Here is a 17,383-nt window from a genome sequence, read left to right on the forward strand (position 1 = left end):
GTTAGAGAGTGGAACGCTTGGTACGATACCAAAAGTTTGCAGAATAGGGCTTTGGTATGTCCAAAAAAAGGGTGGGACAGCCCAATCATGGTGATTTACTTTTCGAAAAATCATTACAGGAGTTCTAGCTGCGGATTAGAAGGAGTCAAATAACAATATTCCTAGAAGTCTCTTGTCAATACATACGAGATAGTGTCATGATCAGACCATCTGAAGCATGATTTCGCCGGTTTCACGCCGCACACCACCACACCGCTGAACTTCGGTCTCTTACCATCGTCGCGTAATCCTTTAGTTTTGTTTTCTCTATGCTACTTATTGTTCTTCTCCGTTTGGTGTCCGGGCGATGTCGCAATAATAATTTGACGAGAGGGGATATAATCGTGATACGCGTTGATTTATCCATCATTGATATCGACAGATTTAGCGTGACAGCTCGAAATCTTGCTCTCTGCACGATGTGAGTTTCCTTCTGGATAATATGTGTTTTTTTCTCCTTTGTTCATCATCGTGAAATATAAACATGTATTTCTATTTTTAATTTGTTAGAAAAAGCAGGTTTTTTGTTGTGGCTTGTATAATATCGTTGCAATAGATGAGGGAGATAATTGTAGCTCATATGTTACTACTGTACATTTCCAAACTTATCTTATGAGATTAAGATTTTGCAGTAACTGCAGATTGGTGATGTTGTAATGATATAAAATGCTTGTTGTAGCCTGGACAATACAAATTATGATCTTATTTTTCTCCTGTGTTTGTGAAGCCATTGCTAATTTCAGTGTATTTACAATGTTCATTTATATCTTATTTAAATTTGTAACATTTGAACTTGAATACTAAAATAGTAAGTGCAGCTGCTTTACATACTATTACATTGAAGATTTCATTCTGTCTTTGCCATATTGAAATTATTCACTGTGGAAGATTCCTAGTTGAAAATGTTTCTATAATGTTTTGCCCCTTTCAGAATTTGACTGCAAATCTCTGATGGAAAGTACACAACTAGCCATGGAAAATCACAACAGTAACAACTCCAAAGCTTCCGGGATCATAGTATGCGATGGAGTATCATCTATATCAGGGAGTTTTTCCAAGGAGGCAGATGGATACACATTGCTAGGCAACCGTGCCGTAGTTGAGAACGAGGAGGATTGCATCGAGACAGTGGTGGACTCCAAAGAAGATGAAGGTGCTAAAAAGGGCAAAAGGAATTATGCTCCTATGTCTAGGAGGGATAAGATGGTATATGCTGGACTTGCCGTTGTGTCTATTGCTGATCTGATGCTATATTCAGTACTGGCTCCATTTTTTCCCATCGAGGTAAGCGAGCAGCTAGCAGCAGAAATTTGCAAAATCATACTTACCTGTTCATAATTGCCACATTTTTCTAATGGCAGTGGGGAAAATTACTCTTACAATGTTTTATTTATATACTTGCACCTATCAGCAAATTTGGAAGGGGATACCAAGTGAACAAGACAAAAGAAGCTATTTGTGTCAAGAACAATTAACCCCCAGTTATTCTGTGATTTCTTTCTGAAACTGCCATCTGATGCAGTAAGTTTCTGGGTTGTTTTCCTCTATATAAATGAAAAAGATTCACTTTTTCAGATGTTGGATGCAGCATTCATTATCACCTACACAGTGATACAAGCTCTTCAGCCACTCAGAATGATACATTGAAGGAAGCAGTGATAAAAAAGAGAAATGGATACACTTTTTTATCTATTACTTTTGCTTGTTACTTTATGGGTTTTGAAATTGAGACATTTATTTCTATCATAGGCTTGATCAATTCAGAAAATGTGCTTTAAACAGCAATATGCCTATCATTTTGAGAGACATGATACTTAGAGTGTGTATTGCATTTAAAGCAGTCAGGATTGCATTAGTAGGTAGACTCTTGTGAATTGTGTGTTGTATATAGTAGGGGGATAGGAAGCTGGGTGGTTGCTCTACAAATTAAGCAGAGCTGCTAATGCTAGGCCTGCTTTCTGCATATTCCCTCATGGCCAAAGTACCTATATTATGACTTCCTGGTAATAATTGCTTCCCTCAGTCTTCACTTGTCTCTGTGAGGAAGGAAATGTGTGAGATACATGACAAGGAAAAACACAGAGCTATCATGTTTTGTAGTTGCCATCTGGACTGTCTAACATAGTGATAGTCAGTCATCAGTGATAAAGATGGTTGATTTTTTTGATTAATTATTTTGAATTAAATAGGTTTGTTTATTATCACACTTGGCAGCCCAATGGCTGAATTGTGTCTGATTTACATACATGCAATGATCAAAATACAATAATGATATACTACACAAAAGGAACGAATTAGCAACTGCATGTGTACAGATTGAAAAATAATAATATACATATAATAAAAAAGATAGTTGCATTATGTGAAAAAAAAAAGATGTTTGTTCTGCAGACCATATAGGTAAATAACCAGTCAACTTAGCAAATGAGAATGTATCAGAGTTCTATTTATAGTTTGTTGGTCACAGCAAAGTAAAGAACATTCATAAATTTGTCTTGTATTTGACCATATCTACACATGATGCCGCAATATTATGATTTATCAAGACTTCATCTACATTTGGAAGGAAATGCTTAGAATATTTTGCATTTTGTGTCCACCTCTTCCTTCCAATAGGCAGCCAAGAAAGGTGTTTCAACAACAGTCAGTGGCCTTGTCTTTGGAGTATATGCCCTCGTTGGTTTTGTCTCTTCCCCAATCATTGGAAAATATGTAAGTGCTGTAATTTAGAGCTGTGCTTCTTAATTCTTACCTTTGTTTGAGACCAAGAAACTTAACTTACAAGTGAAAATTATATTGTATTTCATATATGCTATATGAATGTAAGATCACTCCACCTCAAATCTTTAAGTATATCAATTTATGTGATTAGACTGGATTTAGTTGCCATGTTCATAGAAATGGAGATTAAGCTCCTTTTAGAGCTGTGTCGAAACATATCTATGACGTATCTTTGCTTTTGAGGTACATTACATCATCAGGAACACGCCCATTCTAAAATGCCCTGAATCACACCCCAGGATGGGTTCCCAGTTGATATATTACCATTGCTTCACCCAGAGTGGGCAGACGAGTGGTGGATCAAGTATCAGGTGGTCAACTAAGCCACCATGACTACAAAATGTATACTCCAACGCAGCAAGGAATAAGAAGTAGCTCCTTGATATTTGTACTGGTATCACACAGCACTGCTGTTCCAAATTTATACTCTACATTCACACTGCATGAGAAAACCTGAAGAATCAACTATTAATCTGTATCTAAGTACAAATATAGAGCTGGCTTTGTTGTAATGGTTATAAGAGAATAATACACAAGTTGCTAAATGAATATGACCTTCTTTTTTTTTTTCTTCTTGATAGACTTAATACTATAATATTGATTCAAGTTTGTCAACATTAAAGAGAAGAGGGCAAAATGAAAATTGCATTTAGTAAAGCATCTAACATGCCATGTTTTATTTCATTCTTGTTTAATAGGTCGGTGTGTTCGGCCCCAAATTCCTCTTCTTCAGCGGAACATTTGTTTGTGCAGGATGCAACATTCTCTTTGGGTGAGGATTGAGAATTTGAAATAGCATTTTTCCACGTAGAGTAATTCATTGATTACCTCTTGGCAGGTAAAAACCATTTTAAACTTAATTTGAAATATGGAAGCATGAGTTAGATATTGGTACATCGTTACCAAACAAATCTTCTTTGCAAACTTCACTGGTTTTGCTTTGATTTTTTTTTTTAGAGAGAGAGAGAGAGATCGATCAAGGAACCCTTTGATATTTTTCTTCTGAAAATACCACCTTTGAATGTTTACCATGTATTCACTTTATTTTATAGGTCCTGTCTCTATGTTATCTAAAATCCTTATTTGCATGGAAGTTCATGGATATCACCCATAACCATGGAACACAAGTTCAAGTAGTCTATCAGCCCAGTTTGTGTAAACTTATTTGCCTGTATACTACAGTAATCAGCACTGTAAGTGCATATCATCTATTTGTGAAGAGTGATTAGTTTTGTTTGCTGTCACAGTATGGTTTATAAAGGGGACCAGATGGGCAAATTCCATGAACTGATTACCTGGAACTAATTATTACCTTCAAGATAAGAACTATACTGTTTGTTTTGAGCTGCACATGAATGTAAGAAGCGATTTTCAAATCATTTGTAATTTTTCTCTTTCCTCCCCCACACACTGTATTCTTGCCTTTCCAGTAATCCTCTGAGGATTTTCATGTTATGTTGCTAAAATGTTCTTGCCTAAAATTTGCTTCTTTTTTGGTTCTTTCTCTGTTACTATGTCATAGAGTGCTAGATGAGATAGATGACAAAACAACGTTCATCACATTCTGCTTTGTGCTTCGGAGCATCGAGGCCATAGGTTCGTCTGCTGCCCTCACGGCATGCCTGACCATCGTGGCAACAATGTTCCCTGACCGGGTCACTCAGATGACCGTAAGGAAAATACTTTGACACAATCATGTTTTTAGGTTTTGTAGTAGCATTAATGTGTTCTAAAAGATCCACTCCACTCCTGAAAATATCTCTCTTATGAGTGTCTTGAGGGAGTTCATGAATACTTTAATCAATGATGTAAAGGCCTGCTGAGGTAGGATCCTACTTCAATGAAATATATCACAGAACTTAAGAAGAAATATTGTGGCTATGTTGGCATAAGAATGGCAATTTTAAATATGAATCCTTACCATAGGCCTACTTATGTTTGTTCATTTAATTTCATGACCTAGTGTGCCCTTCACTGTAGCATTGTGTTAATTGGCTGGAATAGTTGTTGTTGGTTTGTTTGTTTGTTTGTTTTAGCAAGTAGGAAGTATGGATACTCATACAGCAGTATTAATCATTGAAAAAACATAAGTGCAACTTTTTATCAGAAAGTATGTTCATTTCATCATTTCAAGGTAGCATCGCAATGGTACATCCTGTGAATGTAATAATTGAGCCAACTAAGCTTTCATGATATTATGTGGAATTCCGCCGGATTTGTGTCAGTCAATTTGTGCGCATATTGCGTAATTCCTGTTTTCTAGATTGTCTATTTGTTTCTGAGAGGAGAATTAAGTGTGTCTAAGCTCATACCAAACCCACACACCTGCGTTCTAATCCAAGAAGGCACCGGGTCCTTATCGGAGACCCCTTTTTGGTACCACATCCTGCCGCTCACCGGTAGGTGGGGCAGGTAGCGGATGTAGGAAGTGAACTGTGGTGTGCAGGAAATGTATGGCGCTCAGGAAACCAACAAGGAAGTCTGCATGGGATATATAATTGCGTTGTAGAACATTTTTTTTTTATTGTGGCTGAGATTATAGCATTTGAGTTTTGGTGTAGGGTTGGTCTCTTCCATTCATTCTCTCCAAATATAGACTTTAAAGCTATTTTTATGGCGATGTTTCTTTTCCTTTTTTTTTCTCTTTTTTTTTTGGCTGTTTAACAGGGAACCATGGATATATAAAATAGTGTACTGTGGCTGAGTTGTAGCATTTGAGTTTTGGTGTAGGGTTGGTCTCTTCCACCCATTCTCCCCAAATATATACCAGTACTTTACAGCTCATAATGTTCATGGTAATGTTTCATTTTTTTTTACTGTTAACAGGGAACCATGGAAATGTTCAATGGTCTTGGGCTGATGATTGGCCCAGCACTTGGAAGTTTGTTCTACAAGGTAATAATTTCCTCCAAACTGCTTCTTGTCTTGTTGATATGCCAGTTTCATCTCAATTACATTGTCACTTAATTGAATAAAAAAAAATCATGATTATATTAATTGATCATTATTTCATCTACAACAGGGTTATTAATGAGTAAATTAAAACATGATAACACTACTTGATTTCCTCTGCATTGGCTTTCAGAACCATAGGATAAAGTCAATGTATCATTTTTATTGAAGAAGTATAGGATTTAAAAGCAGAAACAATGTTCACATATACAGGATGAAAGGATGTGTAACGCTATATGATATCTCCTTCTGTGATGCAGATACAATCATAAAAGGTGACAGAAACTTGGGACAGGAACTTTACACAGTGGATCTAACTCCATACAGTCACTTGCCTGTAATACTACCTCGCCCCTAATACTACCTTGAGAATCTTGTTACAAGAATTGCTGATGTTAGTATGTGGTCAAAGCGATTAAATTATGTGTGACACAGTGACAGGTGTCTCGTGTATGTTACACATGACATGCTTGTGGATATTGCCAGAGTTTTGGATGATTGGATGTAGTCTCCTAGCAACCACTTACTCTCTCCTCCAGGGTCTTGACAAAATGGCTATGTAGTCATTCTCTGTTTCTTTGCTCTTACCCCTCAGATTGGTGGCTACAAGCTCCCTTTCCTGGTACTCGGAGGCATCGATTTGACTGTTCTGATCATTGTCATGTTTTTGCTACCCAAAGAGAGTAAGTCAGTGCGTCAGGCAGGAAATGAAACTCCACAACACAGGATAGAGCATTCACAGTGCGAATACATTATAATGTAATCAAAGGGTTTTGTCCCTTTTATACGGTAACATAATGACATTGTAAGCGCTGGTAAACAACTTTCATTAAAGATCATAATTACTTTGTTTGTTCTTCACTTGATTGCTGTGACTTTGTGATGCCCTTCCATTTTAGTGTCATTGAATGCAATCAACAGCCACCATGTTTACCAAAAGATGTGTATATGAAGACTTGAAACCAAAACAAATAACTTCTACTACATAAACATGACATTTTCATCTGTATATGTGACTTTCAAAGAAATAGAATGGTATATTGGGCATATATATACATCTGCTGGATAAGAATCTATAAAAAAACCTCTTGAAGAGATGATCACAGGGCAAATGTGGCTCCTTTTTTTATTCAAATGAGAGGCAGATATGATATTCTTGATCTGGATTTCATTGTCTGATGTGTGTTTTTTTTTTCTTCCAATTTTAAAAGTATATCTAGTCCTGCATATAAAACTGTTCTTTATCATAGATGTGCCGTTAAATTATGTTTCTGTATCAATTCAGTATAATCATTGTATATTTTTTTTCAGACTTTATGGCCTTTTAATATTTTGGATAGCTCATTCATTCAGAAAAAAGAAATAATCGTGTCTTGAGACACTGAGGAAAATAAGTGTATCATCAATTAAGAATTAAATATTGAAACAACTGCTTTCTGATCTACCCTTAAATGTTCATTGTTGCAGTTTATGCCTCATCTGTTTGCATCAAAGGGTTGGCAACTTTGGAGGTTTTTTTGTCTTTTTTTCTATCGCATTTTGTGTATTTTCATGAAAAATAGACCTTTGAGATGATGGTCTCAATTTGTGATGATACTGCAGACTAGGCTACACATGATATCATGAAACTAAATATGGGCAAGCTTTTAGTAAAGCCTCTTTTTTTTAAGAGAGAATCTGTTCCATCTCAGTAGATTTCTCTGTGATGTCCACATGTTGATACCTTACTGATACTAAAATGTGAACTAACAACACTGATTTGCTTGTCATATGATTTAAAATTGAATATTTCAGTTAAATTTGCTCAGAAAGAGTGCATTTTAAACCTATTCATGTCTGTTCTCATCTAGACATCTTCTGTTGGTTATGAACTTATTTTATAATCCAGTGTTTCTATCTTTTACATTTTGTCGAAGTTTTATGGTGAGGTGATTTCCCATACATGCACTGCAGATAGTTCAGACTGAACATGTGTATCATCTTGTAGCTCCAAGACAGTTAGAAGACAAAAAAGCCTTATCTCTTTACATGTGATGTGACCCAGTCTATTTTATTGGTGTTTATACTACAGTTCTACCCAAGGAAAGCACGAGGCCAGGCTCTATCCTGCGTCTGATGATGATTCCAGCTGTGTGGCCAATGATCCTGGCGATACTCGTGGGTTCAACAACCTATTCCCTGCTGGATCCTACTCTTTCCCTTCATCTCAAGAATGTGAGTACACACCATTGCATCTTGTTCTTGTTGGTGTCAAGACTTAATGAACTGTGTCAGGTGACATTCTGCACCTAATAACTGCCACTACCCTAGCTTGTAAACGAGGGTGCACAGTTTTGCTCTGCTGCACTTTTTCTCTTGATGTGCTACATAGTTCTTCTGGTCCTGCATTACTGCAAGGAATCAGCAGCTTTGGGACTGTTAATATTTGTTCTCAATATTAAACAAAGAGAAATTGAATTGTTTCATACCTAAATCCCTCCATAGAGGGATGGTCTTACCTCCAAGGTTTGAATTAGTACTTATTAGTACTTATTATTATAATTAGTACTGATCTCGAGGTCTTTTGTATGATCAGCTCGGATAGTCAACTCATTATTTTATCTAAGTAATATTGATTTGATACGTGTAGGTAGAGTGTGATCTTAAAAAATCACACCAATGTTATTATTATTCTTAGTCTAATTATCATTATTTATTCATTTATTACTGTGTATTATTATCATTATCATTATTTTCATTTTTGATTTGAAAAGGTGATTAGTTGAGGAATAACAACAATGTGGGTGTGGCAGTGTATTTGGATGATTAGGATGGAAAACAAGTTTAGCGGATTAGAAGCGGTTACTGGTGGTAGAATTTGTAATTGTGGTCAGATCATGCGGACCACTCAGGAATACGCTGCATTCCGTGCCTGCATGGCTCTTACCAAGGAGGTATGAGAGAAGCATTACCTCCTTGCTCTTACTGCGTGATTAATCCTTGACTTCAGCCAGGAGGCAGCAGGGAGGTGAGACTAACCTCCCTGCTTCAGCCAAGCCAGGAAGGCAAGATGCCATTCCTCGTGATGGTGAATGAATCTGGCACCCTGTAGGTTACGATAATAACAATAATAATAACAATATGGTTTGATTTACCCAGGGTAGCCCCTTCGGTGTTGCCACTGCTCTTTCAGACAGTACTGCTGTGCAGTTATTATGTTATTATTGCTGTCGGAGCATTGCCAGGTAGTCACTTCTTACTCCAGGGTGAAATGGGATGTTTACACCAGGCAGGGTCTCCTGTTTGAAAGTACAGTGCCTTAGTATTCACTCAACTCTCAGTAAACCAGTGGTAATTTAAACAAATTCTCCTTTCATAGTGTGTTGAAAAAAAAATCAAAACAAAAACTACAAGCATACAAACAAACAAACAAAAAACAAACAAACTTAAAACCCCTAAATTTAATGACAGATTCAAGAACCTGAAATGAAGAGAAAACAAAGTCATTCAGTAATAAGAGTATTATTTTGCTGGTGGGATGCATATATGCATGCAAATTAATCACCTTATTTTTGCTAATTAATGTGGATGCAATACAAGTTTATTTTTTTACATGTGTTAACTGGAGAGTCATTTTATTGTCGGATTTAGCAGCATGATCGAGAGTAATTGCTGTCAGGGAGGGCTGTTTAAATGATAAGATCTCAGCTACAAAAACCTTTGGACGAAAAAAAATGTTAGAGACAAATTGTCTGAGAGTGAATGAACGAAAGCAGAGGATGTGATGTTTTTTGACTCACTGGATAAGTGAACACATCCTTCCAAGTCTGTAGTAATTTCCACTCTCTAACAAATGTGTAAGTCCCAAGGGAGGGCTGTTTTTTCTATCTTTTTTTTTAGCAAACCTAAGGTAGTCAATAATACTATTTGTACTTGTGCATACAATAAGAAATGTGTCACCATGTGGTGTGGCATGGAGTCAAAAGCTTCAGAAATATAGGTGCCATATCCCCCCTCCACACACACACACACACACACACACACACACACACACACACACACACACACACACACACACACACACACATACACATACAAGCACACACTAGACAAATTATAGCAGCCAGTCATGGTAAAAGCATAGCTGACACAGTGTCTAGAGCCCATTTTGTTTTATTTTTTTTGGTTAATCTTTTTAAAGCAATTGGCGCTCAGGATTCTTGCGGCGTCGGTGGCTTCAGCAGCCGCCTACAACTTTTTTTTTTTCTTCTTTGCCTAACTTGGAAAAATTGTAATGCGTAATCCTGTCACATCAGAGATTTTCCAACACCATTTGTCACTTAGGAGAGCCCTCTGTTTGGGGATTCCATCAGTTTCGTATTGTGATTCATGTCTCCCGTGACGAGTTCACAACCGCCAGGGTTGCCTGGGCCCTCTCCAGTTAGCGAGAGGGACAGCATCGTCTCGATTCAAGCGACTGATTGAGAATCATTGCTGACAGTGGTCTTTCATTCAGTGCCAGGGGATTCTGGCAACTCTCTATGGCTAGCGTATTTTTTCATCTTTTTCCCCTGCATCCTTTCCAAAGGCGCCATGGAGGCTTTGACCTGGGATGATGTCATGATATGTTTTCATTTTTTTTTCAAGGAAATTTGAGAGAAGAAGGACATCATCACAGCATGTGTGGAAATAATGACACAGATTTCTTGGCTACTTGTCCAATGAGCAGTTGATTGTTTTCATAATTGTTTCATAGCAACAAAATTTTGTTTATGGTATTGTTTATGGTTCAAGGTATGCACAAAACAGCAGGTTAGGAGCAGAGCTGACTTTTTGAATGAAATCTATAGTTGTGATTGATTTTTTATTTGTAGCAAGCAATAATATTTCATCGTATGAATCCTGTCAAAATTTCTGAAAACTATCATTAACAGTATTCAAATGACTTGAATTGAAAAGTATTAAAAAAAAAACAATTATGGGTACACAATTAATAAAGCTACTTGTCAATCTTGGAATCATTCGATGAAAAATACTCTGGTTTTATTAACCCATTGAGGATGAGCAGATTTTGCTACAACACGCATTTCTCATAGACACCTGCCCAAGTATACTCAGGACTAGTCTTCAACGGGTTATTTAGTAACCGACCAAAGATGAACTCTAGTGCTATGGGCAGGTCTTTGAAAAAAAGAAAAAAGAAAAGAGAAAAGATCTGCCATCTGTGAAAAGGAGAATATTGAGAACACATCTTTCCTCGTCTTCTTCGCTGACCTCCAAGAAAGTCGCTTTAGCCTGGTGTAAACAGGATACGGCAAAATGCGCCATGCATGCAGCGGAATCCCCAGGGCAATGAGTGATGGCAGGCAGCCTCGTGTGGACAGATGTGTTCTGTGTTAGCTATAGGGCAAAGACATGTCTGACAACAATGAGTGCTTCTTGGAAGCTTTCCTATCTATGAAAGAATCTTCATCTTCAGGAAAAGACACAAACATGTGTTCATTCTGCAAGTTCAACCTAAAAAAAAAAAAAAAGCTTTCTTGTACATTGTCTGTAACTTTGTTAAAATGAAAGTGGGCAAAAAAAAAAAGGAAAAGAAAAATAGTTTGAATAGTTTTTATCCTGAAGATTCATTCACATTTAGTCTTTGAGCTTGCAGTATAACCTTTTTTTAAATTGCTACTGTCTTTTTTTAATGGCCACTGAGTAACAAAGAATTCATGGATCACACTTTTTACAATGCTATCATCAAGCAACAATGACTTCTCCTGTCCATATTGAATATGTAACAAAGTTTATGGTGGTTCTTGAACTGCATAGACCGGTTGAAAACCGGCACTGCAAAGAATGTAACAAAAATTTTAGTTTAGCCAAACTCACCCCTATTTTCAAGGAAAATATTCTCTGTGAATGGACTCGATACAAGCATCATTAATTTGAATATTCTCTATATTCTTGTTTCTTTCCTTTTCTTTTCTAATCCAGCTGGGCGTGAGTACTCCAGTTGCAGGAACATTCTTTCTCCTCATCGGAGGTCTCTACGCCATCACCATGCCTCTTTGGGGTTACCTCTCAGACAGAACGGTATGTAGGGCTTAGAATGTTACATTTTCAAAATATGAAATCTTCATAGAGGGATCGTGAAAAACTCTTTTCTCGTATTGATTATATAATTTCATAATTGCTTGTCATGTTTCTGTTTAACTACTATTTTCATTCAAATCTTCATTTAGAATTTCACAACTTTTAAAAATAGCAGTTGTGCAAACCTGTCTACGAAGACCATCCAATGTGGTCTTTGTATACAGGTCTAATTACTTGTGTGTTGTTTTGGGGGAAATCAGGGCCCCGTTTCATAAAAAGTTGATATGATAGCAACTCTTGCTGGAATGGCAGTTGTCATGGTAATGACAAGAATCCACTTTCCTGATTGGCTGTTGCTGTTGGAAGTTGCCATTCTAGCAAGAGTTGCTATCCTAACATCTTTTATGAAATGGTGCCCAGATATATTGGTTTGTAAAGACAGGTGTTCAGTAATTTCAGTTTATGGCCATAGCATGTGAGACCCTATTCACCTACACTGTGGAAAATAAATTGTATACTACAACTTGTATATGTACTTTGCGTTCAATTACATTATAACTGTTCATATCATATTTCTATTTTAATTCTAGGCAATAAAAGTATGTTGGATTTCAAGTGTCTTGTTGGCAATTTAAAATTTAATCCTCTACTAATATATTTCTCTCACATTTGCAGGGAAGGACCAGACTAATGACACTGGTTGGTTTCTTCTTCCTTGGTGTGGCCTACCTGCTCCTTGGCCCCGCCCCAATCCTACATATCCCACAGTAAGTCTTTAAATTCTCCTTCAGTCATTGGAAGAGCTCTCAATTTTGGATGTTCATAAATTCATATGCTTGAATGAGAAATTGAATTGTCATGCTTTTAAGCTTTGCTTTTTGTGTCAAGCCCTGCTACCCAATCAAACATTTAATAATAGAAAATACAATTTATATTGCCCTTTAATTGGGATAGGCCTGTATTACATTATACCTATTTGTATCACAAATTCAAAATGCACACATACTCTCAGCATATTTTGTATACGTATTGTCTTTGCATGATTTTGTTAATTAAAAAGTTATAAATGAAATGAAATAAAGATCTACAGTATCTATTATCAGTATCATCATAATTATATCAGCACATTCGTATAGTTTGATCATGTAATCAAGGCCCAGATTATTATTAATGAATTTCGTTATCGTCGTCACCTTGCTTTCAATAGTTGTCATCATGAAGATGTGTTATTTCAAGAGGTTTTATCTTTATCAACTCTTTCTGTCTTCCAGGTCTTACAACAGTTTGTGGATAGTGGTCATCTCTCTCTGTATGATTGGTGTCTCCATAGGCTGTGCCTGCATGCCAATCTTTCTTGACTTGCTTGTGACTGCCAGGTACTTTGCCCCTTTAACCTTGAATTTTTTAAATCTTATTTCAGGAGTCAAAGACTCATAAGATACAAATTCTTTATCAACTACTGCAAATTGGTGGGTTTTTTTCTTCATATTACTATCTGTAATAAAGAATAAAGTATACAAGTAACTCAAGATAAAGGATCAATTTATACAAACAAACAAACAAAATACTGTAAATTTAGATTGCCAAGACAAGCATCTTTTTAACTCTATTGTGTGTAATGTATATTAGTGAGTGATAAAACTCAGTTCTCACTTCACAATTTCAAACTTATTCCATTAAATGATAGCTTAAATGAGAGCATCTTGTAATGATGCCAAGTAGTGTTCATATTGCAATTCATAAAGCTTTCAAGTTGTGAGTGAGCCCACATGAGGGTTGCATACTACAGGAAAAATGTGGTCATATTTCTTTGTATCATCAATCCAGAATGAATAACTTCCCATTGATGGTAGTGTGAATATCAAGTGACTGTTCAACCAGAGCCAAAAATCCTGGTACAGTGCCAACTGTAAAGTGCTTTTTATCCAGTGGAAAGGGTGCTATATAAATATCGAATATTACTTAATGACTGAGGCACAGACATGATGTCGTCATGGTATATCAAAGCATAACTAAAGTGACAACATATATTCACATAATAAATGACATTAATGACATGAATAAAAATCTACTAGAATATAAAAATATATATATTTATTTGTGTAAATATGCTCTCTATTGTTCATTTGTTTTTAGGTGGTATGGTTTCCCTGAAGACATGTCAACGAATGGTCTTACTTCTGGTGTGTTTGGAGGATGCTTCAACCTTGGGTATGTATTACACATTTTTAAAAAGAGATCAATATCTTTACAGAACTTTTGCTTGCATGCATTATGGAGTAGTATATACCATTATCTGCATGCACTGGACTAGTAACCAACCATATTGATTGACTGTCACATAGCTGTTTCAATAGTGAGAAATGAGTAGCCTAATCACAAGCAAATTAAAAAGGAATAATCAAGTCACTCTATTTGAATAAAACTATCATACATATTTTAGGTTCAGGACTGAAAGATATTAGTGTAAAAATGATTATTCATAAGATTTGGACCAAGCTATTGATATTAGCATTATGTACAAGAAGGTGCCTACTTTTTAATTTCATAGAAATGTGTTTAATCAATAACCAGGCTATCTAATAAAATCATTCTTCTAAAGATCTCATACCAGGCATGCAAAATGTGGATACTTGATAAATTAATAGCGAAAACAATTGAAAATGATGATTATGGTATTATGTTACCAGGGTAACCTCTTTGGTGTTGACACTGGTTGCCAGAAGGCCTGATGCCACTAATATTACTGAAGCATTACCATTTAAATGCTAAGGTTAACTGAGGTATTGTGGGTAAAGCATTGTGTCACAAGATGAATGTAATATGTGGGATTTGAACTCAGGACCTTGTGGTGTACAATGCAGAGCCTTATGCTCTAGCATATATCGCAGTGCTCCCAAACATGAGAGTTGACTCATGTCATAAAAACCTATCTCCAATGTGTGAATCTGTAATCGCATTGGAAATAGGTTTTCATAATATACGTGCAGATTATTATAGGAAAAATAAAGCGTTTACTCCAAGTAAGGCTAACTGAATTATATATATGACTTATGTTTGGCTTCCAATTTTAGCAACTTCCTCGGCCCAGTGCTTGGAGGTGTGCTGAAGGACACGTACGGCTTTGACTGGGCAGCGACGGTCTTTGCTTTGTGTTGCTTCTCTGTTGTTATCTGGTTCGGTGCCTTCTGCTTGTGGGAGTTCCAGTGTGGCAAAGGGTAGGTACAATTAATTCTTTGGTTACCATGGTTTCTTTTGAGCCTCAACGATTGGTAATCAAAATGAATAAAGATGACGAAGACATATCATGAGTTCTGAAGTTTTACATTAATTTTGTATGTGCATTCATTTTAATGGTCAGAAAAGTGTTGAATGTAATGGGATGATATAATATTCATAAGGATGTATATGATCACTGAAAAACTTTTGCTTATAAATGGTAGGCCTGCTACAAGTGATTAGAGGAGAATGTTAGATGGAAGATTGACTGTTCAAACACTGCAACTTTAAACTTACTAAAACAAGCTTCTCATCAATATTCGTGTGATCTCTTTTGTTGTTGTAGTCGGAGGAAACCATGGATCTACTTTGGCGACAAAGAAACGGGGAGTTCTGACCCCGAGTCATCTGGACCCAAGATGCTACAAAACGGTGCTGTGTCCATCAACGCATCTGTCCTACTCGAGCCAGAGTCTCCGCAAGTCAGAGAAACCTTTATCGACAGCTACACAATCTGTGTGGACAGCTATCTGGACAATGGACTTTGGATTGACCAGGTCTCGGACAAACGTCCTCTCATCGTCGACACGTAGAGGGCTCTCTCCATTTTCATTCCTTCTTCCCTCTTTCTTGCCTCGCTGCCGGAAGAATCTAGTCAGCACTGACACTAAAATATCTACCTGAAATCATGTCCCCATACAGGGCCTTACGGTGTGATGTGTACGTGTTTTTACAGAGAGGATTATTTTCTCTATGCGTGATACAGAATCTTTCCAATAGCTAGCTATTCACTTGAGAAAGTGTTTGCTTTGAACGAGAAGACGGGGGAGGATCAACCATCGACATGAAGAAATCAGAGGTCTCAGATCAAGTGTACCCACGGAACTTTTGCTCTGCTAAGATGAGTGAGTGAAACAGATGGACTTTGTGAAGAACTTCCGAAGGGTGACCCTTTCTTGACTGCTGACTGCTGACTGCTGGCTTTCGTATCCTATCAGATGAAAAAAATAACAACAAAGGCCTCTTTTGTTGGGTACATTAATGGTGACCAAAAGGGTGACATCTCTACTACTTGTACTATACATTCCTCAGCCTGCAGCTTGCCGAATCAGATTTGAAGCCATGATGTGATACTTATCATGTGGCTGTGTGCGTGTGTGTGTGTGTGTGTGTGTGTGAGGCCCAGGCATCCAATTTTGCGATGGTGTCTTTTTAGGCCAACCAATCAATTTGTGTGTATATATTGTGTTGTTAGGATTGGTACACATACACCAGCAAGTCGTGACCAGCCAATACTTACTAATATTCTGAATTGGCAGGAGACTGTCTTTTAGTACCTCATTTTTTTCCAGATATACTTTTTGTGTGCCTTTCCAAATTACCATTTAATGTCTCATTGGACATTCATAATGCTATACACTAATGAGTCACCTGGTTGATGTCTCATAGGCACTTCACCTATTCCTAACTTACTACATGTATATTTGGGCAACAAGCAAAATCCTGATTCTTACTGTGACTTCGTTCTCTGTGTGAAATTATTTTTCTCCTAAAATATTGTGTTATCATTCTGATGAAGTATGAGTTATCTTTGTCGACACAAATTATTGTCTAATCTATTGAAAAAGTTTGATGAATTGGAGAGGCAGAGATTTTATTGGGTGGATTTTTTTTAATGTGTACATAGTGCAAAATGAAGCCAATTGTGGTAATCTTTGAAGCTGATACTGATCAGAAGCTTCATAATGATAATCCACAGATTGCAAAACATTGTTAATGATGTACTAAGTTTCATTTCTTTCTGTGTAATGTGTTATTACTGAAATATTAATGGAATTGAAATCAATCTAAATGATCAAAATGTCCAGTTTAAACAAGCAGTTAGCTAGGTGATGCATTCAGGCCAAGCAAGATTACAAGCTGATTGCTTTGACGAATGCATGGCGAATGCATGTTTAGGTAACAAGCACAGCACTGCAAGAGAAGAAAATATTCCTATAGAATTATGTTTTCTCTGTTTTTTCTTATATGTTCATACCTTCTGTATTCAATATCTCATATCTGTTTGAACAAATATGTTGGATAAATATGTCATAACTTTTCCTACGACATGTCAGTAGTGAAAATTACACTCCATTGCTTGAAAGACATGCTACAAACTAACTTAGTCTGACAGTCATCACCAAGGCAAAGACGAAGCAGGTGACATGGTTTCTATATATTTCCATGGTTACTAGAGTATAGAAAGTTGATATTAGCAAGTCTATGATGCAGTGATAACAGTGTTTAAGCCTTTAATCACCTAATAGTATGTCAATTAACAAAATGA

At 36.7% G+C, this 17,383-nt stretch overlaps 1 protein-coding gene across 1 annotated transcript; it reads left to right on the forward strand.

The window, feature by feature from the left end:
- Positions 1-15,802, forward strand: LOC139717197 (MFS-type transporter SLC18B1-like). Its single transcript, XM_071628698.1, has 14 exons — positions 1-460; positions 971-1,323; positions 2,656-2,751; positions 3,519-3,592; positions 4,343-4,490; positions 5,647-5,715; positions 6,368-6,455; positions 7,844-7,986; positions 11,737-11,835; positions 12,511-12,602; positions 13,107-13,211; positions 13,972-14,046; positions 14,910-15,053; positions 15,401-15,802. Exons 2-14 carry the CDS (start codon positions 991-993, stop codon positions 15,645-15,647), a joined length of 1,713 nt encoding a protein of 570 aa, XP_071484799.1. The 5' UTR covers positions 1-460; positions 971-990; the 3' UTR covers positions 15,648-15,802.
- The last annotated feature ends 1,581 nt before the right edge of the window (positions 15,803-17,383 follow it).

This window comes from Diadema antillarum, unplaced genomic scaffold (genome assembly GCF_040938485.1).
Source record: "Diadema antillarum isolate AM-2024a unplaced genomic scaffold, OU_Dant_1.0 scf00000072, whole genome shotgun sequence".
Taxonomy (NCBI): Eukaryota; Metazoa; Echinodermata; class Echinoidea; order Diadematoida; family Diadematidae; genus Diadema; species Diadema antillarum.

Bases quoted from the DNA above. Each gene is read 5' to 3' on its own strand.
- LOC139717197 (XM_071628698.1), top strand. From the start codon at position 991: ATGGAAAGTACACAACTAGCCATGGAAAATCACAACAGTAACAACTCC. The intron at 12,603-13,106 runs GTAAGTCTTTAA...TCTGTCTTCCAG, and splicing joins CCAATCCTACATATCCCACA to GTCTTACAACAGTTTGTGGA. The intron at 15,054-15,400 runs GTAGGTACAATT...TTGTTGTTGTAG, and splicing joins GAGTTCCAGTGTGGCAAAGG to TCGGAGGAAACCATGGATCT.